Genomic DNA, 19,703 nt, shown 5'->3' with positions numbered 1-19,703 from the left:
GGGGGGGGGTTGCCCCATTCATGGGACTAAATGTGAGGTGAGAAAAAAGAATGCATGTTGTCATTGATACAAAAGAGCACTATTGTTCTAAAATTAAATAGAAGATTTGCCAGAAATTATTCTGTACATCACATTTTAGATTTACAACTTTTAGCATGTAAATGTATCGGAAGAAACAGAGTTTTTTTCTGTTGTTGTGTTGTACTGTCAATATGTTTTGAGGCAGTGCTAATGCCAGGGCTTGCGTCAGGCCCGACTCCGCCTGCAGGTAGAGCATTTCCACTGACAGGCCACGCTCCTGCAAGCACTGGTTTAGCGATTTGGGGTAATCCCTTTGAGAGGAAGAAAAACATGTTAACCCAACACCTCGATGTTGACTGACTCAACTGGAACGACCAACCGAAATCAAATTAATGCAACGCAGCAGAGAGATTAGCTTGAGGTGACATTTTGATTTGAAAGTGTTTTCGAACCCGGTTAGATGCAGACTGAGAGGTGATGTTTGGAGTGGGTGAGTGACAAATGTCAACAATTTTGCGGTCCAAATCAGGTGGCTCAATTGGACAGTAAACTATGAATGGAGGTGATTTCCATGTAATGTTGTGATGGCATTGTGAACTTTGTGCGTGCGTATCATTTTCCCGTGCTATCCATCATTACAAGCTGAGAATAACTTGAAACGGAAATATTTGTTGGCCAAAAAGTCACGTTTCATTTTCGCCATCGGTTGAGTGGTGAACAACAACAGTTTCAACCATAGTATCAAATGACGTTGTTTTCAGCTTTTTGTCTTATAACTAAGAAGTGTGACAGTGCGGTATTTGCATGAGGGGCTCGAGCAATATATTTAAGAAAGATTGCATGACTGTTTGTACAAAGGCATCATTGTGGGAAAACATTTTAGACTGATAGGTTGGTCAATTAAACACTAAAACCGTTTTCCTGTGAGTGGCGGCTATTGGAGCTTTTGTGTTCATCTGTCATATTTGAAGGGAGTGTACTTTGGTGTGAAACTCATGCAAGTGGGCAATCGAAATGACGTTGCTAATGTTCTGTTTTTGCACGAGCAATCTGAGTTGGAGTCAGAAATGTGAAGATGTTGCTGTGATTCGAGTCTTTCATTTCCTTCTGTCAGGTTCAGAACTTTTAATGTTGAACAATAATTAAAAATGGTGGGCAGCAAAAAAAAAAAAAATCAAGAAAGGAATTAATGTTAAGCACAGTCTGCAAGCAAGGTAACATTTCAACAAGCTTTAAATATGCTTTGTTTCGGTTGTTTGTTTTTTTTTTTGGGGGGGGGGGGGTTGCCCCATTCATGGGACTAAATGTGAGGTGAGAAAAAAGAATGCATGTTGTCATTGATACAAAAGAGCACTATTGTTCTAAAATTAAATAGAAGATTTGCCAGAAATTATTCTGTACATCACATTTTAGATTTACAACTTTTAGCATGTAAATGTATCGGAAGAAACAGAGTTTTTTTCTGTTGTTGTGTGGTACTGTCAATATGTTTTGAGGCAGTGCTAATGCCAACTCCATGAAGACATCAAGTCATCCAAAAAAAAAAAAACTCATTGAGGAAGCTTGTGAAATCAAAACTTCCACCAGCTTGGTGACTATTTTTACAAGTTTTTGACCCAAAGTGTTGGAAACCATTTCTGTGGCAATCAGCATATTTGAAATTTGTACTTACAGGCACTGGCTGGTCACAGAGATGATCACACAGTCAGCAGCCGTTTGATCCTCCTGCACTTGCCTGTAGAATTTCTGGTACAAGGTTTTCCGTCTGTCTGCGGGAGTGTTCTCGGGCTTGGCTGGAGGAGCCACAAGATACAGAGGTGGATGAGTAACGGGGAGGAAACGGGCATGTGGATGAAACCTCAAATGTTGGTCAGGATAATGACAGGAATTTCTGAAATGCAGTGAATCCCTGCATCTTCGCTGTTCGGCATTCAGTTTTTGGGCAACCAAACAGTATCCTCCATTTTAAGTGAAAAACTCAGCTATTTGCTCAGTTTCCACCGAGGCGAAAGCAACTTAAGTGTTCTTTGGCGCCATCTGGTGGAATCTTGGTGTCGTTACATTTAACCAACAGTGTTTGTTTTTCATCTGTGTTTGAAATGTTGGTCAGTCCAGTAATTTTGTGTTTCTTGTCTGCAAATCTGGCACAACCTACAGATACATCGACATTGTTCAGATGCATAACCGTTCAATTAACACAAAAAAGCAATTTCTTGCCGCCGGTCGGGAGTTGAAAAAGAGCTGATTTGTTTCATGTTTGTTGAACAGTTGTGCAGTTCAACAACTTTGATGTAGCTTGAGACAAATCAACACAAAAGAAACCCCAAATGATTCGACTGACATTGCCCTGATGTCCACAGCTGGAATCGTGAGCTAGTTCATCTTGAAGTCAATCCAACCATAACACCGGTCCCACAGGTCACAATGACATTGTCCCATATTGATTTTATTTCACCGATCAGCACGCTGTGTGTCTGTTATTTTCACAAACCCAATTCCAATGAAGTTAGGACATTGTGTTAAACATAAAATCAGAACACAAAGCCCTCTCAGGAAATGGCATTAATGTCTTAAATATCACGCTGAAGAATTCAAACAGTTTTGTTTTGAGTAGTTGAAAAGTCACGCAGAATTAATGTGATTCAAAGACAGCTATAATGTACAGTCACATTTCATGACTTCCAAATGACAGCAACCAGGAATATCACGTTAGGAATATATCTGAAGAACTTTGGGGAATTCTCACCATTGAGCTTTGCACCGTCATACTTGACACTGCCACTGTAGTTTTGCTTCTCCTCCAGTTCTTTGTAACTGAAAGAGAGATGGTAAACATGCAATTAATTATGTGTGTATGAACACAAAGGCACTCAGAAGGGTAGTGTCTTTGTCAATGTCATCATTCATTGAATCTGCAAAATACATTACAACAAACGCAATCCCATTCACTCAAGCGACGTTCTGTGCTGCCATTTTAATCATGCAAGGTTTCTCAGGATATACAGTCAGATTTTTTCCCCCCAATGCATTTCAATGGGTGTCAAATACATATGTAAATTTCCATGACTGGGACATCCGGCTGGCAGTTGCATCACAACGGTCGGTCTGCCCGAGGTGCTTGCCGGCGGGCTGGGGGCGGGTATGTGGAGCAGCATTTCAGTCCATTGATAAAAATATTAAGTCTCAGTTCCCTGACAACATGACTGATCCTCATTGGGAGAATTGAGTTGCACACACCTGTCCAGGGCATCCTTGAGATCTTCGCTCCTCTCCTCCCTGCTTGGATACTGCGCACTTCTCCGGAACAACCTCAACGGCTGGGCGCTGTACCAGAAAATACACATGCATAAATAAATGTTTCATGGTTCCAATTTTAATGGGAATTCTGTAATTTGTAGGGAGGACGCAAATATCTCAAAATAATTCTAATTATATTTTTTAAAAAAGTAATAAAGTAGGTTGATCACTTGGACTTGGCCATTTTATAAGAAGCTCGCATGCTGAAAAAATGTGGGCAACCCTGGCGTAAAGCATAATAATTACATCAAAATCAAATCTTTCGGCCCGACTTGGATGCACCCTTTTGCTCCTTTTATCACAATTTGACAGCCCTCATTTATTCCAAAATCAACTCAATTGTTTTGTAGAGCACTTTCAAACAACCACCACTGCTGCACGTGGAGCAAAAATAAATCATACAACAGCAAACATAGTTAAAACAAATTAATGAAGACACCCCCCCCCACACACACGCGCGCAAATAGTTAACTCAAAAAAACAAGTCTCATCCTGAGTCAAAAGCCAAAGAATAAAAATGTCAAATGAGTTTGAAAGATGGGCAGCATTGGAGCTAAGCGGGAGGTCAACGGAAAAGGCTTGATCCCCTGCTGTTTTGATTTGGCGCTATTGATCCATAAAACAACATTGAATTGAATCGAGCTCCACAAACCTGTCCAGAGCATCCTTGAGATCCTCGCTCCTCTCCTCCCTGTTTGGATACGGCGCACTTCTCCGGAACAACCTCAACGACTGAGCGCTGGATCACAAAATACAAAGGCATAAATCAAATGTTTGGAGATAACATTTTAATTGGAGCTCTGTAATCTGTAGGGCAGACGCAAAGGTGTGAGCGTGCGCGTGAACGTGGCCGTCTGCTTTGTATTAGGACTCCTCAGGAGGATGCTAATGCTAAAGCGAAAAAGGCAATATACCCACTAACCTCCCGTTTGGGTTCCCTTGCTGCAGTCGAGAAGTTTGGGAGGCTTTCGGCCAAGCCGACATTTCAACGAAACCCCAAAGTCCAAAAGCAGCGAGCTCAACAGCCGGTCGAGTAGATAAAATTTGTCGAGTGTTTTCTCCTCTCGCGTGGGCAAACGACAAGCCCAGAGCCTCCAACAGAGACCACGAACATAAGCGAATGGGATCTGATGAACAAGGTGCATTAACGCCACCTACTGGGCTGGAGTATGAGTCAGGGTACGCTTGTGCATAAACACAATACCGTCGTACTAAGGAAGAAACAAATACGATTCATGAACCCTATTTCTCTCAAGAACTAAATAGCACTTTAAACTGATCGATTTCTAAGGCTAAACACCATAAGCATAACCCCTCTCTTTCTTAACTCGACGTAGTTTTGCCCCGCTCCTGTCCCATCATTGACAGGAAAAAAATATGTACAACACTTGTCTTGTTTAACAAACAAAAAAAAAAAAAACAAACAAAACAAATTTAATCTTTAAGTGTGATATTTAATATTTCTCCACTTGTAAGTATGGATATGCATTGTTGTGTCCTACTGGAGTAGGGGGAATGAAAGACCAAAGCAAACGTTATCAGTTTATGCCAACAAACCTTCGGAGAGATGAAAAAAAAAACGGAAGTGTCATTCTCTCTAAAGCAGGGGTCACCAACTTGGTGACCGCGGGCACCAGGTAGCCCATGAGGACCACACCAATAGCCCGCCAGTGCTAGGATTGTGATTTGCTCGCAGAAATTATGATTTAAAAATGCAAACACTGGCAGTATTGTGAGACATCGTTGTGATCAGAGCCTGAAAATTAAAACCATTAAGTATTAAAAGTAACACATTCTAATATTACTAAATGTAATTTGTACAGATTTTATTTCAGACGTGTATCAATTTGGTAGCCCTTCACACAATCAGTACACATGAAGTAGCTCTGACTCTCAAAAAGGTTGGTGACCCCTTTGCCTATTTTCTAATAATGGAAAGGCATGGTTATAATTTATTTTCCTTTCGCTTTGAAAAATAAATGCCCTAAGACTGCTCTGAGCATCCTTTACTGTCCCTAGGTGGCAGACAAGCATTTTGTCGAGGACTTTGGGGCTATATTTTGTATTGGGAATGTACGACATCATATTAAATCACAGCTGAGGTCTTTTTCTACTTGTGAGAAAAACACCTAATTGATTTTGTACAGTTGCCCCAACTAGTAAAGACAAACACAGGGAAACCACAGAACTTGTGTCTTATAATTGAATGTATTCAGATTACAACATCAACTTAAGATCATTTTGTGACAATTTCTAATATATTCATGTATGATAAATACCAATAGGCACTTCCAGAAAGTCTGGCAATATTGAAACCACAGTATAGTGTCTAAATTACAAAAGGGTAAAAATAAATAATGCGTTTCAAGAAGGATTTTTTTTTTTTATTGTTTTAAAATGTCTTTACTGTACAGCATATATTCATATTGTACAAAATGGAGCATCAATGTTCAAAAATCCTGCGTGGACAAAACATGAAGTACGCATCGTAAGTGCAATGAACTGGTGAGAGGAAACAAATGTGTTCTAATAATTGGTCTGCAATATGAAAATAATTAGCAATTCCGCTTATGTTATTTTAAAGCTGGTTTTGGGGCTTGTGATCACAATTATCGTTCGGCTGTGTGACAAGTGAATGACAGGAATGAAGACACACACAAAAAAAAAAACAATATACTGTAACACATTGACTTAAATGTGCTGTCCTCCAACCCAAATTAGTTTAATGGTCTTTGCGATGTGACAAATATGTGATTAAATGTTAAAACGTCAATCGTTGCCACTGAACATGGCTACAAAGCAGTTTCTAGGTCAAAGTGGAAGCACAAGGAGAAATACTGTATGTACACAGGATCTTTGGAGAGCAACTATCTCATCTGAGTTAACTCAGAGGAAGTAACTGAATGCATCACCTTACCAACATTTACTAAGTTCACTGGTTTGCCGTACAGCCGCATCAAAAACAGGACAGGATTGGACATGTACGCGTCGAAATGAACCGTCCTTAAGTTCCATATAATATACATTCACAAGGCAGTCAAATCCCTTCTCGAATCCCGCAGCCTCCTTCGCAGTGGAGGCACCCATACAACGAAATGGAAAGAAGGCAGCAATATGCCTGCCGATATGAACGTGAAGGAACAATCGTACATGGCATCCCAGATTTAAGTCTTGCTAATGGTTCTGTGCAGCGACACATTAAATTTCTCTCATCATTAGACCATTTACTTCATGACGCAGATTCAACTCCATTTTCAAGTTTGTTTTCCTTCTCAACCTGACAAAGTGGGACATTTTCAGCTTGAAATCAGTTTTGTCACCATGTTTATTTTTCATTTACAGAGTTGTATGCATTAGTGCCCGTGTAATTTCTGATGAATTTATTGTAAATATATTCATTTTTTAAATGTAATTTTATTTGTGATTGGAAATTGCATTGTACTCATACACTGTCAGACAAAAAAATGAACTGTTGTGATCTGTTTTTGTTCAAGGTACAACTTTTTGTGATGTACACTACAGTGTTCACACCCGAACCCCAGAGCACAAGTATGTATTATTTTGGTTAGAAAAGGTACTGAAATGGTCCAAAACTGGCAAAGGGACCATTTCGGTACCTTTTTTTTTTTAAACAATGTGAGGGTACAAACAGGTGCTCGGCATACATGTTTGTAACGTGCCTGAGTTGAGTGCACAAAAGTAATGTCCCGGTGAGTTCGGCTGAACCACCGTGTTGAAATAGTCTTAATTAACAAAATGCCACAAAATCTATCATGGCTGACAACATATCAACATTCATCTTCTCTAATGGAGATGATGGTTAAAGTGCTGATGTGATGTCTCCTATTTTGTGGTGAATGGCGTTACAACATTACAACTTAAGCGCAATTCCGTGTGGTAGGTGAAGCAATTTTTTTGGTTGCCCATCCCTGACCAAGATAGTACTGCTTGTGGGCAAATATGCACCCGAAGGTCCACATTTGTCTACAAAGGATACAAATATGTACCTTATGCTTTGTATTATTTGTGTTCTAACAGTACGAATTGTAAGGGTCCGACTATGTACCCCGTTTAAGGGTTACATAGGTGTACCCTTGTGGGTACTGCAGTACTGACAAGCCATTGGACCCATAAAGGTACAAATTCAGCACCTTCTTTTTCTGACAGTGTATGAGAGCAGTCATGAGTGTCTGTGGTTACTCCTCAAAAAAGGGAATCATACTTCTCAAGACTAACTTAACTTGCATTTCAGCACAAATCACCCAAAGTTTTTTTTTTTGGGGGGGGGGGGAGATGCGATTTCCTGAAGAGTGAACCGACAGTACATATTTTTTTTTCAATCCAGACTCGTCCGGTTGATGTGTGTAGTTATTCTTAACTTTGCTCCCTGATTTCATACTTCCTGTGCTTCATTGTGTGTTTATGGACATCATTTAAAGTAGCTTGCAATAATGTCGTAGCACGCTGTTACTGTCAATAGAAGAGTTTTTTTTTTTTTTTTTTTTTGAATCTCAACAGTTGAAGGTTTCCTGAGGGTTAAAGGTTCACATATGGAGGAATTGATTACACAGAGAGAATACAGATTTCGGAGCCATAAAGAAATAATGGAAAAGGAAAAAAAAAAAGGCCATTGATGAAATATTACCTTTATAGTCTCTCAATCTCATCTCATCATTCCCTAAGATATTACAAATGCATTCAGAATGTTTCACTTAGTTTGGTGTCTCGTGACTGTGCAAATCTGTCCAGAAAAACACTTCCCGTTTTTGATCCTTTATAGAACTCCCAACGCCGAGGAGAATGTTATTCATGTTTTCAGGCAGGGGAATCGTTCATGTGGAGACAAGTTTACAGAGTGTGATGAGGATAAAGGATCTGCACTTAAAACATAAATGGCTACACAATACATAAAATGTAAAGTATGACCTTTATAAATATTTATTGTGCGAGTGATTCATGACGGCCGAGGTTGAAGGAATGACGGTTACAACAATGTTCCTCATTTGATTTGACTTCTTTTAGACGCCGTCAACATATTATGGCCCATTCGTGACCCCCACTCACAAAAACTCCTGCTGAAATTGAAGCACAAGTACAACTGGGACGGACGCATTCAGAAAATAATCCTGTATAAATTGGCAGCAAATTTCATCGATCCCGTGTTAGCACACGCGGTTGAGGTCTGTGTAGCCAGTCTGCCTCTTCTCTTGACAGTAAGAAAAGAGTCTGTATTCCAAAGGACATGCATAATCTCGTATTGCAAGACGGAAAGCTCCTTTAAAATGTTTGGTGAACTCAAATATTTAGATAAAACGTGTAAAGCACAAAATTTCCCACCCTGTTTTATTTTATTCTTAGGCACACATTTCCCAATCTACAGTGTTGTGTCTAAAGTGATGTGCTGGCAAAAAAAGAAAAAAAATGGATTCAGTAAATAGGATAAGAAAAAAAAGGAGAAACACTTGTCTTAATCCTGACAGAGGATGGAAGTCACGTTCACTGTGGATCTTCCTCCACTTCCTGCGGCGACGCAGGCCACTCGGGCTCCTCTATGCCTTCCTCGGGATCCTCGCCTTCAACCAGCTCCTCTCTGCTGCCGGGCTCTTCTTCCTCCTCATGAGTCGCCAAAATGGCCTCCGTTACACTGTTCACGTGGACCGCCTCTGCTCCTTGGCCCTGCTTCTGGTCGTCCTCTGCGATCACTTTCTTCCACATCTCGTGGTTCTCCAGCAGGTGATGGGTGATCTGACAGAACACTTTCCTCCTCTTCTTTGCTGCTTTCTCTAAAACAAACAAAAACATAACTGATTAAACTCAAAATGCAGGGACGGCCACAGGGCATGCATCTAAACCCAGTTTAAATGAAATCGTTAAGTACCGATTGAATGACTTTGCATCTGGAAAGGCCTAACGTCTTCAAGTAAATAAAGAGATACAATTTTTTTTAGGTGTTACTCAAAAGACGTTTGGCTAGGTTTACGTCACACTTGACCTTTAGTGTTGCAGCAAAACCACATTGTCTTACGTGATGACTCCGAGCCGGTGGATGTGTCTTCCTCTGCCGTGTCTTCCTCCTCCTCCTCCTCGTTCTCTGTGCTTTCAGGCTCCTCGGCGTCCGTCTTAGGTTCCACCCATCGTCCCGGCATGAGGCAAGCCGAGTCGTAAGAATTGCACAAGGGTCCCACGATGTGCGTGATGAATGACTCTTGGAGTTTGGCCAACTGCGGTGCGGCTCGGTCCATGAAGGGGCTGATGGGGAGACCCAGATTGGCCTCTTCATCACCCTACACGCAGTGTGACCTTCATTAGCACAAGGTTATGGCCAGAAATATGCAGCACTGATCAAGGGGGGTTCTCCAACCTGTTCATAGAACTCATTGACAATGCCCTCTGTCCACTGTAGATGGAGGTCCTTACACTTTAGTGGCCCGTTGATGTCAGCCAGCTTTATGCACATCTGGCAGACCAGCAACCTGTCATTCTCATTGGACCAATCGATGCCTGATGATGGATCATCCCCCACCTAGGGAATCAATAGAAAAATAAATAAGGTGACTGATTAAATGTGACACCCCTGTTACTTGCTATATTTTTAACCCTACACATTCAGTACATTTTATGATCTCCCCTGTTTTGTCTTGGTAGCATCAAGTTGAGTATTCCACTCGGTAAATTGACAACACAATGACGTGCGTACCACATGCAACATTTAAGTAAATGTACACCAGATAATTTATCACTGCAATGGAAGCGTACAAATGTGGTTTCTACTGTCAATGCAAAGTCAACAGGCGTACGAAGAGCTGACATAATGTCATAACGTGCACAGTGTAAAAAAAAAAGAATCCAGTCCATGTTGTGCATAAATTCAAAGAGCGCTACAGTGTTATATCACGTGCAGCTGTCACATCAAACACAACTTCTTGAGCTAAAAAGATTCACATACTGTATCCGTGTGTGTGTGCGTGTGTATTCATCGTTCGGTAATTTATACAGCTACAATTTGGCAGAAGTAGTTGAGTATGTCTGCCTCTCAGTTCTGACGTTCCAGGTTTCAATCTCAATTCTGGCCTTCCTGTGTGGAGTTTGCATGTGCTCCCTATGTTTCGTGGCTTTTTTTCTCCAGGTACCCCAACTTCATCACACATTCCAAAAACATGCTTATTAGGTTCTAAATCATCCATCATTGTGAATGATTGTATGCCTGCGGTGGACTGGCAACCAGTTATCCAATACGTGATATCCCCAAAACTTTTCAAAAATGCACTTTGGTTGTTAACATCCAAAGCATGAATACCTTTGCATTAAACTCTGCAAGAAAATCAAAGTGCTTCTTCAAATCTGTGGCCAGTATGGCCTCAATGACCAGGAAACGGAATCGCTTGAACTCCCTGTGGTCCAAGTTGACGAGGAAGTTGAACTCCGGTCGGGACAACAAGAGGTTCCAGGCTGAGGCAGCGTGGTGGTTTTCCAGAACCGAACGGTCATTGTAGAGCACCGCCTGGACAGACACAAAACCCTGACACTTTACAACACTTACAAACATACTAAGCTGGTCCAGTTTATTTTAAATTCAAGTATATTTAATATATACTAGAAATTATTTCATTGATAATGTTGTAGGAAGGAGGGGAGATATTGACACTAACAGTTTGTTTTGATTATTTCACATGTAGACAAAAATGTCTAATTTCATAGTTTATAAAGATTGAAGATCTAAAACAAGCTTTGATGCTTATCTGCACACCTCTTGGCAATTTTGAGTCTTCAACTAAGCCAACATTGTCTCTTTATGGGATTCCACGCAAACATGCGGAGAACATGAAAAGTACGTGTCGAAAGATGTGAGGCTGAGATTCAAATCCGGAACCTCTTATTTATGAGACAGATATGTGAACCACTATGACACTGTGCTGCCTGGTCTATTTATGAATTTATAACTATTTTGTCAACATTTCAAAAAGGACAGCAAATATGATTCTGTGCTGAAAAGTTGGTCACAATTACTTGTATTGTACTGCTTTGCAAATTTGCTGTTTACACATGATGGCAGCTGACGATTAAAAATCTAACAACATTTCGGCTTCTTTTTAGCAATTATAAACGTAGTAACCGCTGTCCCTGAAAGGGTGAATGTGAGGCAATTACCCCCAGCGCGCAGATTTCTCCAGCTAGACGATTTACTTAAAACAACCTGAGTAAATAAAGTAATCTACTGTATTTATTCAATATTCAGCGCAAATTTACTCAAATTGGTTTTACGGCGCAGGAGTAAGTAGTGACAGTCTCTATTTTCGCCCTTCGGGGGTGCATTCCCCACAGACACTCTGGCTTTCTCTTGCTGTCCGTCAACGTGCATGGCCATACGACCGTTTCCATTCAAACTATACCTGTGGGGCGCTGGTAGCCACGAGGAAAGCGTTGGTCCGCCCGGGGTGGTCGTAGTCGTGCATGGCAGCAGCCACGTAGAGAGCCATAAGCTCCAGAGCCGGTATGAGGCCAGACAAGCAGCCATAACCGTTCTCTGACACAGTGTATGTCTTTGACACCAGGAAGCCCATATGACTGTGAGTTATTCCACTGTCGGAGTCTGGCCACAGGGGAAGCAGACAAAGGGAGTAAGGTGAAGAACAGGATGCCAAGGTTTGCACACACACACGTATTGTGCTTCAAGGGTACAGATTCTTAAAAACACACGTAGACGTGCATACAGAGAAGGAAAAAAAAACACTTTTTTGAACCCTCAAATCCACTCGTGCTTGGATCAAAGGGAAGGAGTTAGTAAGGCATACGAATGAGGGTATGAAAATATGGTTGTGAGGAAATTCTAATCTGCCTGCAATTTCATGCTGTTCAGGACTTCAAATAGTTTTGCTATGTGAATGGAAGTGCCCTAAGCTTGAATAAGATAAGGCAAACTTTGAATAGGGGGGAAGAAAAAACAGACTCCTGAAGGTTTCTCTCAAAAACATAAATGAGATGCCTTATAAGTTAGGCTCTTGGTAGAAAGAAAAAAATGTGTGTGTGAGTGTGTTTTATATATATTATATATATATATATATATATATAAAACACACACACACACACAAACAATGCTTCTTGAGCTAGTAGCTAATTCATCATAGCATGTTTTAATGTGACCATACCCCTTTGAAAATGACAAATGTGTTCATAACAACCACAAATGTTATTATGATCACGGGTGAGGACGGAGAGAACATGTAAAGTCAATACATAAGGCCACAGCGCGGATTTGAACCCCAATTTGAAATCTGTACAGGCCAATTGAAAAAAGTAATGCGCTAATTGAGTAATAATTTATTTTTTTAGATCACGTAGGTGACATTTGTAAGCTTTACGTCAGCTGCGGCTTCCTCACACATTCTTGAAGCATGCACTTGTGCTTTATATATGAGTGTGAGTAGAAATAGTTATTTGATCATATGTGCCCTGCAGTGGACTGGCGACCATTCCCGCGTGCGCCCCACCTCCCTCCCAAAGTCAGCTGGGACAGGCTCCAGCTCACCCATAACCCTACTACGAACAAGCGCTATAACGCGTGATCCCCAAAGACAACAAATGACATTGTCAACATGTGCGGTGCATACCGATGGGACGCACCTGAGTCACTAGCAGAGCTGTGGTCAGCAATGAAGTTGGGTAGGCCCGGAACCGGTTGTGTGGTGAGGTACCAGACTGCATGGAGCACATCTGTGGCGTGCACCCGATTGTGATCTGAGTCAGGGAACAACAGTCAACAGTTTATCATTCTCCACCAGGGGGCAGTGTGGAGTTGCTTATCCCTCTAAAAAAATTATAGTTGAACCCAATTAAGGATAACAAACAATGCAATCTTTCTGAGTGGATTGATTTGGTTTTGGTGAAGGTCCTGAATGTAACATAAGCCGAGTGGATTTGTACAAGCTTACATGGGATGTCTCTGTAACCATTCTCAAGGGCATGGAAGTAGTTCATGAATTCTTGGATCGGAATCTTGAAGGTCTGAAACAAACCAGTGTCCTCAAAAAGCCTGTAAGAGACCTGAGAGGGTAAAAAAAAGAAAAAAGAAAAAAAAAAAGAACATAATGGCACCAGGTTTCATCCAATTTTGATATTGCCTGCCCTCATCGGGTCACTGGTGAGCTGGAGTTTATCCCAGCCAAGTCTGGGCAAGAGGTGGGGTACACCCTGGATTGGTCGCACATTGAGACAAACAACCCATTTACACCTATGGGCAGTTTTAGAGTTCAAAATTGGCATGTCACACATGACTTTGGAAAACTGCAATGCAAACTCTGTACAGGAGTGCCTGAGCAGAGACTGGAAACCAAGTGCATCCAGATTGCGAGGCAGATGTGCGGGCCCCTATACCACCGAGCTGCCCATATCACATCAGCAGACGCAGCACAGGTGGGGGGAGAAAAAAGTTTGTACGCTTCTTGTACTCTGAAAGGTTTGCAAAAGTCACATTCAAACACTTTCAATATAAATTCAAGAATTGATAGCACAAAGCAGCTGTAGCATATTTCATATTTATGTGAATCATTGCCAAAATATTTACATTTATTTCACAAAATGTTCTGATTATTGCCTCATAATTAGCACAGGTTCAATTCCATGTAATGCTGTTCTACAACTTAAAAGAACATATTCAGCCCATTAAAAGTAAATTCAATCTTATCGAAAAATCCCCAAAAATTCAGATTTGACAGCATTGAGAACCAGTTTATATTGACCACTGGTGGTTAGCACGTCTGCCTCAGGGTTCAAATTTTGGCTCTGGGTTCTCCGTGTGGAGTCTCTATGTTCTCCCCGTGCTTTCATGCGTCTTCATTGGGTTCTTGGGCTTCCTCCCATAACGTTAGAAACACACGTCATCGGTGTCAATGTCTACAGTATATGTGCTCAGCAATTAGGTGGCAACCAGTCAAGGATGTACTCCCGCCTCTCTTCCAAAGTCAGCTGTGGTAGGCTTCAGCACACATAACTCTCATGAGATGGATTCATGGTGACCCCTCGAGTGACTGTCTCACCTGACTTAGGATTCGTCCACATTTGCCGTTAGTCTTCTCCATCAAGGCGAAGATAGGAAAGTTCCAATTGTTGAGCTGACCCATCATCGGCTCTAAATCTTCCATTAATAGCGGCTCTGGGGCCAGAATGGGTTTGTCCTGTGCATGTGACACATGATGAAAATGGGGCGTTCATGACAGAAAGACTGCGTTGTCCACAGATGTCGCCCTGAGGGCCATTTAAGGGGTCTTTATGGCTTCCCGTCTTACCTCAGGAGGTATTAGCGGGTGGAGAATGACATTCTGGGAGGGGTTTTTTCCTTCTTCTGTGTCCTCCTCCGTGTGTGCTACATCACTGCTGTCACTGTGGTTGGCTTCGTGGGTGCTGTCATAGTCTGATGACACGACCACTTGATCCTCTGCTGTTACAAGAGGCATTAACAAACAACACATCAGAGCTGGGTCCTCTTCTAATATCAAAAAAAATATATTTTTTAAATATATTTAAAAAATTTACTTTTTTTTTTTTGAGGGGGGGCGGGGATCATCAAATTATTGGGATGGAATAACATGAACAGTGCACTGCAATGCGAATCTAAATTGTATAATGTTGTAGCTTAGTATAGGAATAATTGTCATAGTACGTAGATTTATAGTTCCCATAGCTGTCGAATGATAAGTCTCTACAGTTGCAGCCCAAGCCCATCATAATTCATATTTACCCTGATAATTGCTTTCAGTTAAACTGATAAAGTGGCAAAACTTGGTTAAGAGGTGTTCGTGCAACCAAATAATTCACACTTAGAACATTGGCCAGGGCTGTCTTGAGAAATAGTAGGATTAATTTTTGGACATGGAACTTTTTACCAATGTTAAAAAGCGATGAATTTGTAATTTTATTGATGTTGCCGTCAGTCTTTTGTGACCTTCTTGCACTTGCAGTTGTACAAATTGCACCAGAAAAGTTGTACAAGAAACGTTAACATTGCAACAATGGGGTCAGTTCAAAAGAAGTTTTGGATGACAGAAAGCGGTAAGGTGAAAATATGTTCGACAAATGTGATACACCCCAGAGAAGTGTTGTCAACACGTGTGCCGAATTTGAATAATTAAAAGTATTTTGTACGTAAAATGATGTTTTAAAATAAATGTGAACAATCCAGGCGTTCCGCTGAATGTACTGAAAACACACCACGCTGAACTGTCAATCAAATTTCTGAACCATACATCTTATTTATGTCTTCAAAATCCCCATATGTTTGAGCTTCCGTTGACTTGAATACAGTATCTACAGTTCCCTCGCTACTTTGCGATTGGGTTATTGCAGATTCACCTATCGCCGATTTTCATTTGTGATCATAAATTCGTCTGTTGCAGTTTTACCTCGCTATTTTGCTATTGCTCGCTCAGAGGATTTTTCCGAACGCAAACTACAGCCAGAAATTGTGAGCCAAGGACGAGGATGAGAAAACGTTAGCTAAATACAGTATATTGTTCTCAGTCTGAATTCATGTTCCATGGTCTTTATGTAATTTTTTTTTCCCCCCAGGAAAAATGTCATAGCTTCAATATAAATAAAAGTAGGCTGCACTATGCTGAGATCTCAAACGCTGTTCCAAGCACACTGATTTCGAGGTGAAAATGTCACCTTTACAGAGCGTACCTGAGCGTGGTATCCTGTCTCCCTTGTCTATTGAGCCCTCCCCGTGGCTCAGTCTGATGTATGGTCTTCCACAACTGTAGACAGCAAGAATCAGATGTTGAACACATTTTTGTCATATTAAATATCTATATATATATATAGATATTAAATATCTATATATATATCATATAAATATCTAAATATTGTCAACACAGTGCTTGGAGAAACCAATTAAAATCCAACGCAAGTCTTCAAATAGGCTGGGTACATTCAGCCGAATGCACTAGGGGGGGCGGGGGCAGACCGAGAATAGTACACGTGTTTGCATGTCGTAAAAAAAAGCGTACAAGCGTTTACTGTCAGCAGCTGAGCCGAAGAATTGGGACGGATTGCATTCAATATATCTGTCTTGGATGTCAAAGCACTTGGAAGACGTTGACAGGAAAAACTTAATGAGGGATCCCTTTAAGTATTTTTTTTCCTGTCAACGCTTGAACAAACACTGCTTGTGCAGATGTTTCGAGAAGGGAGAAAAAAACAAGATCAGTGACTATAATGGATGGCCATACAAATAAATTAAAAAGGACAGGCAAGCATACTCTGATCTTGGTGCTGCTCGGGAATGACACCCAAGAATTACGAGTCCATTCAAAATATAATAAATCATGACGGTGAGCCTCTCAATCGGCTCCCAAGTGTTTCCTCATTGTGGCTATTGTCAATCTGCAGGTGTTTCCAATTCAAATACCTTGACCCAAATGTTGTAAAACCTCCTGGATTTGCCTGCCGTTTGAGCACGGTGTCGCAAGAAGCACAAAGGCATGCAGTGTGGCTCCCTATCTCCCTCCGATAAATTGTCTGGCGAGTTGCACCGCGCCCACCTGAGACTAATGGTTCCGAGGCCCAAACAAAGAGTTCTGTTGTGTCTGCGCGGCCAGGTCGGACCGCCGTGCGTAATGTCTAGCAGGTGCGGAATATAAAATAGTTTTGATAGTTTGGCGGGCGAACAGCTAGCGCCTTATTGTCAATGGGGTCCCCGCGAGGCAGGAGTGCTTGGTGTAAAAGGTTTGACTTTTAATGAAAGTTGAAAAACTGGCAGCCGTGCTTCCTATTCTGCTAATGCAGCAGAATAAGCTCGGCGACTGACATTGAGGCCTCAGCGCAGAATGAAAACAAGAACGGCGGACGTGTTCGCGTGCGGCCAGGTTTCAGGTGACTTTGCTTTGATCGCAAGAGCGTCCTGAATCTGCACGGGCATCTGTGAATAGTGCAAGTCAGCCTGTCATTACATTTGTTGTGTGGCACATTATGGACTAAGTCTACATTTCCCCAAAACTGCACCTTGGCAAATTAGATAATAGTTCTGTCTGGATAGCATGAAGTAAAAAGAGTGCGTGACAAAAGTTAACTATTATCCACATGATATCATCATTTATATTGTCCTCCCATGGTGTTTGATAGAATGCTTTTGAAGCATCCCGGCGAGCCTTTACGCCCTCCCCTCACTCTCCACTGAAGTTTTAATGTCAAACCAATCACAACACACTGACAAACTAGCTTTGGTCCGAGGCCCAATCAGACAATGGCCAAGCCACAATAAACACCGTAGCCATTACTTCTGCTTCCAGTAATCCACTTTCCCTTTGAGCCAGATGACGCAAAGAAGATAAAGAGCACAGCAGCCGCATGCAGCTGAGCAATGTGGACGAGATTCTCTTCATTCACCATATAATAAAAACATGCATTGCGGCTTTCAGGCCGATGTCATTTCTAATTCTAATTCTATGTAGTCCGCGTAAGATGACATCATGGGGATACGGAGGGGGTAAGGAAAACAGGCCTAATGTCTAATTAAGCTTTTAAAGATGATGATGATGTTGATGAAGCAGAGAGAAGGAAATTGTAGCCACGTGTTCATTTAGTTCCCCCAACAATGCATTCTCCTCAATGACTCAATAAATTAAAAGTCATGATTATGCTCCGATGGCACAGGTTACCTCAAGGCACTCACCTCATTAAGATGATGGAATTCAAGAGTTGAATAAAAAAAAAAAAAAAAGGAGAACCTCAAAGTTTGATCCCGAGTACTTGCAAGTTTAAATAACCTTTACAGCTGACTAAATTAAATAAATACGAGAGCGCTCTCATGCGCAGTCAAGTAAACCCGGAGCCACCTCGGTACACTCCAGTTTTGTTTGTTTTTCGCCAAAATGCGCTCGTGACTGTGTATCCAGTGTGTGTAATAATTGTGGGGTTCTGGTGACAGGGGAGAGCCTGCGGTGTTTGTTTATACTCACACCACCTTAAGTGGTCATAGCTGGAGCCTGCTGCAGTTGAGCCGAGCGGAGCAGTCAAAGTGGGCCCCTGTGCACAAGAGCCGCTCAGTGTGCTTACATTTACAGAATGTGCTCATGTATCGCACAGTCATTGTGTAAACACACCCCAGAGAGGCTGCGGACAACCCACCCCCGCACGTCTTCATCATCGAAGGTCCAATTATCAGATGTGTCTGAAAGATTATCTTGTGGTGTGAAGTGTTGTTAAGAGAGACGCTTCCTCACTGGACAATGGTCAACAAATCAGCATCAATCTATAATTGAATATTTACGATCACAAATCCTTCACTGTCCTTAACAGAGGAAAGTCTTTAATGCCCTAACTTTTACCTTTCCTTCATCTTTTGTGAAAAAGGTCATCAGGTCAAGGAGCGATGAATGAAAATGTGCTTCCGTTTCAAATAAAGTGGACTCTACTTCCCCAAAATGACGTCATCGCGCGACCGTGACACAAGTCTCGAGCGTGGCCCTACTTTTTCCAAAGATGACAATGAATAAGCACTCCTTTCATCCATGTGTGCTCACTGCTCATCATATTTATTTGAATTGGTTGTGGCCAACAGTGAGAATCACTTAAGAGCCTATATTGAAGCTGATGTGAAAATTACTGCATGCACAAAGTAGTCTTTTTAAATTTTGTAGTTGGCATTTTTTTTTTTTGTGCAAATTGTGTGTGATGGGTGAAAAACAAAATCATGATAGAGTTTCTGATCATGTGTGGGGTCTCTCACATGTGCCCACCCTGTTTTAGATGGACAAGAAAAACAAAACAATGCACACAAAATTCAGATAGACTACTGGAAATGTGAAAGCTCAGTGAATACACTGACATGGAGGCTCAAGTCTGCTACAAACTGTTGGGTTTTGTTCTGATTTTGAAAAGATTTTTCACCCAAAAACGTATATATGTAAATCTGTTCAGGGTCGTAGATCATAATATTGCATTGGTTTTTTTTTGGTATGTGTTTTTTTAATGAAGCAAACATGTAAAAACACATTGTTTGGTATGGCCTGTGACATTTTTAGGAGTACATCTTGTCATCCGATTATCATTTCTGTGTGCAAGCCAACCACGGGAGTAAAGTCAATTCAGACATAAATGTCAAAGCATAAAAATGCATCAAAATATGTAACAAATGCATATTACAATTAGATTATTGCACAATAAATGAGAGTTGTGCATAATGTAAAAAAAAAACAAAACAAATAATAGAGGAAATAATAAAAATGATGGTCAACTTTTAACTGCGCCCTCGTCGTTTTTTGCCCTCCTTAGTTTATGTTCTCTCTGAGAAGTCGTTTTTGTCTGGCGCTTTGGAAAGAACTGATCCAAGAACACTTGCTTTTGTCGGCTTTTAATAATCCTTCGAAAATGTCCAAGGCAAACATCAGCAT

General features: G+C 41.2%; 2 protein-coding genes across 4 annotated transcripts in view; both read right to left on the bottom strand.

Moving 5' to 3' along the window:
• The window catches only part of LOC109507552 (nuclear receptor coactivator 5), an 11,039-nt gene extending 6,600 nt beyond the window's left edge, over window positions 1–4,439 (bottom strand). The window contains exons 1-5 of the mRNA XM_019857057.1: window positions 4,241–4,439; window positions 3,971–4,057; window positions 3,259–3,345; window positions 2,768–2,835; window positions 1,694–1,814 (exon numbers count right to left, since the gene is read on the bottom strand). Of these exons, the coding sequence (XP_019712616.1) occupies window positions 1,694–1,814; window positions 2,768–2,835; window positions 3,259–3,345; window positions 3,971–4,057; window positions 4,241–4,302 (425 nt within the window). The 5' untranslated portion in view covers window positions 4,303–4,439. The remainder of the gene's footprint in view (window positions 1–1,693; window positions 1,815–2,767; window positions 2,836–3,258; window positions 3,346–3,970; window positions 4,058–4,240) is intronic.
• A 1,570-nt stretch (window positions 4,440–6,009) lies between these two features.
• Window positions 6,010–19,703, bottom strand: part of LOC109507618 (cGMP-inhibited 3',5'-cyclic phosphodiesterase A) — a 71,864-nt gene continuing 58,170 nt past the window's right edge. For 2 of the 3 annotated variants that reach the window (XM_019857198.1, XM_019857200.1), the window contains exons 5-14: window positions 15,994–16,067; window positions 14,601–14,758; window positions 14,352–14,489; window positions 13,248–13,359; window positions 12,940–13,053; window positions 11,709–11,908; window positions 10,616–10,819; window positions 9,680–9,841; window positions 9,344–9,602; window positions 6,010–9,101 (exon numbers count right to left, since the gene is read on the bottom strand). In XM_019857198.1, coding sequence (XP_019712757.1) covers window positions 8,815–9,101; window positions 9,344–9,602; window positions 9,680–9,841; window positions 10,616–10,819; window positions 11,709–11,908; window positions 12,940–13,053; window positions 13,248–13,359; window positions 14,352–14,489; window positions 14,601–14,758; window positions 15,994–16,067 — 1,708 coding nt within the window. In that variant the 3' untranslated portion in view covers window positions 6,010–8,814. The remainder of the gene's footprint in view (window positions 9,102–9,343; window positions 9,603–9,679; window positions 9,842–10,615; window positions 10,820–11,708; window positions 11,909–12,939; window positions 13,054–13,247; window positions 13,360–14,351; window positions 14,490–14,600; window positions 14,759–15,993; window positions 16,068–19,703) is intronic. The other variant, XM_019857199.1, reaches the window with a different exon arrangement.

The sequence above is a fragment of the Hippocampus comes genome, unplaced genomic scaffold (genome assembly GCF_001891065.2).
Source record: "Hippocampus comes isolate QL1 unplaced genomic scaffold, H_comes_QL1_v1.1 scaffold186, whole genome shotgun sequence".
NCBI lineage: Eukaryota > Metazoa > Chordata > Actinopteri > Syngnathiformes > Syngnathidae > Hippocampus > Hippocampus comes.
Note: the sequence above shows the minus strand (reverse complement) of the source record. Positions and strands in the feature narration are given on the sequence as shown.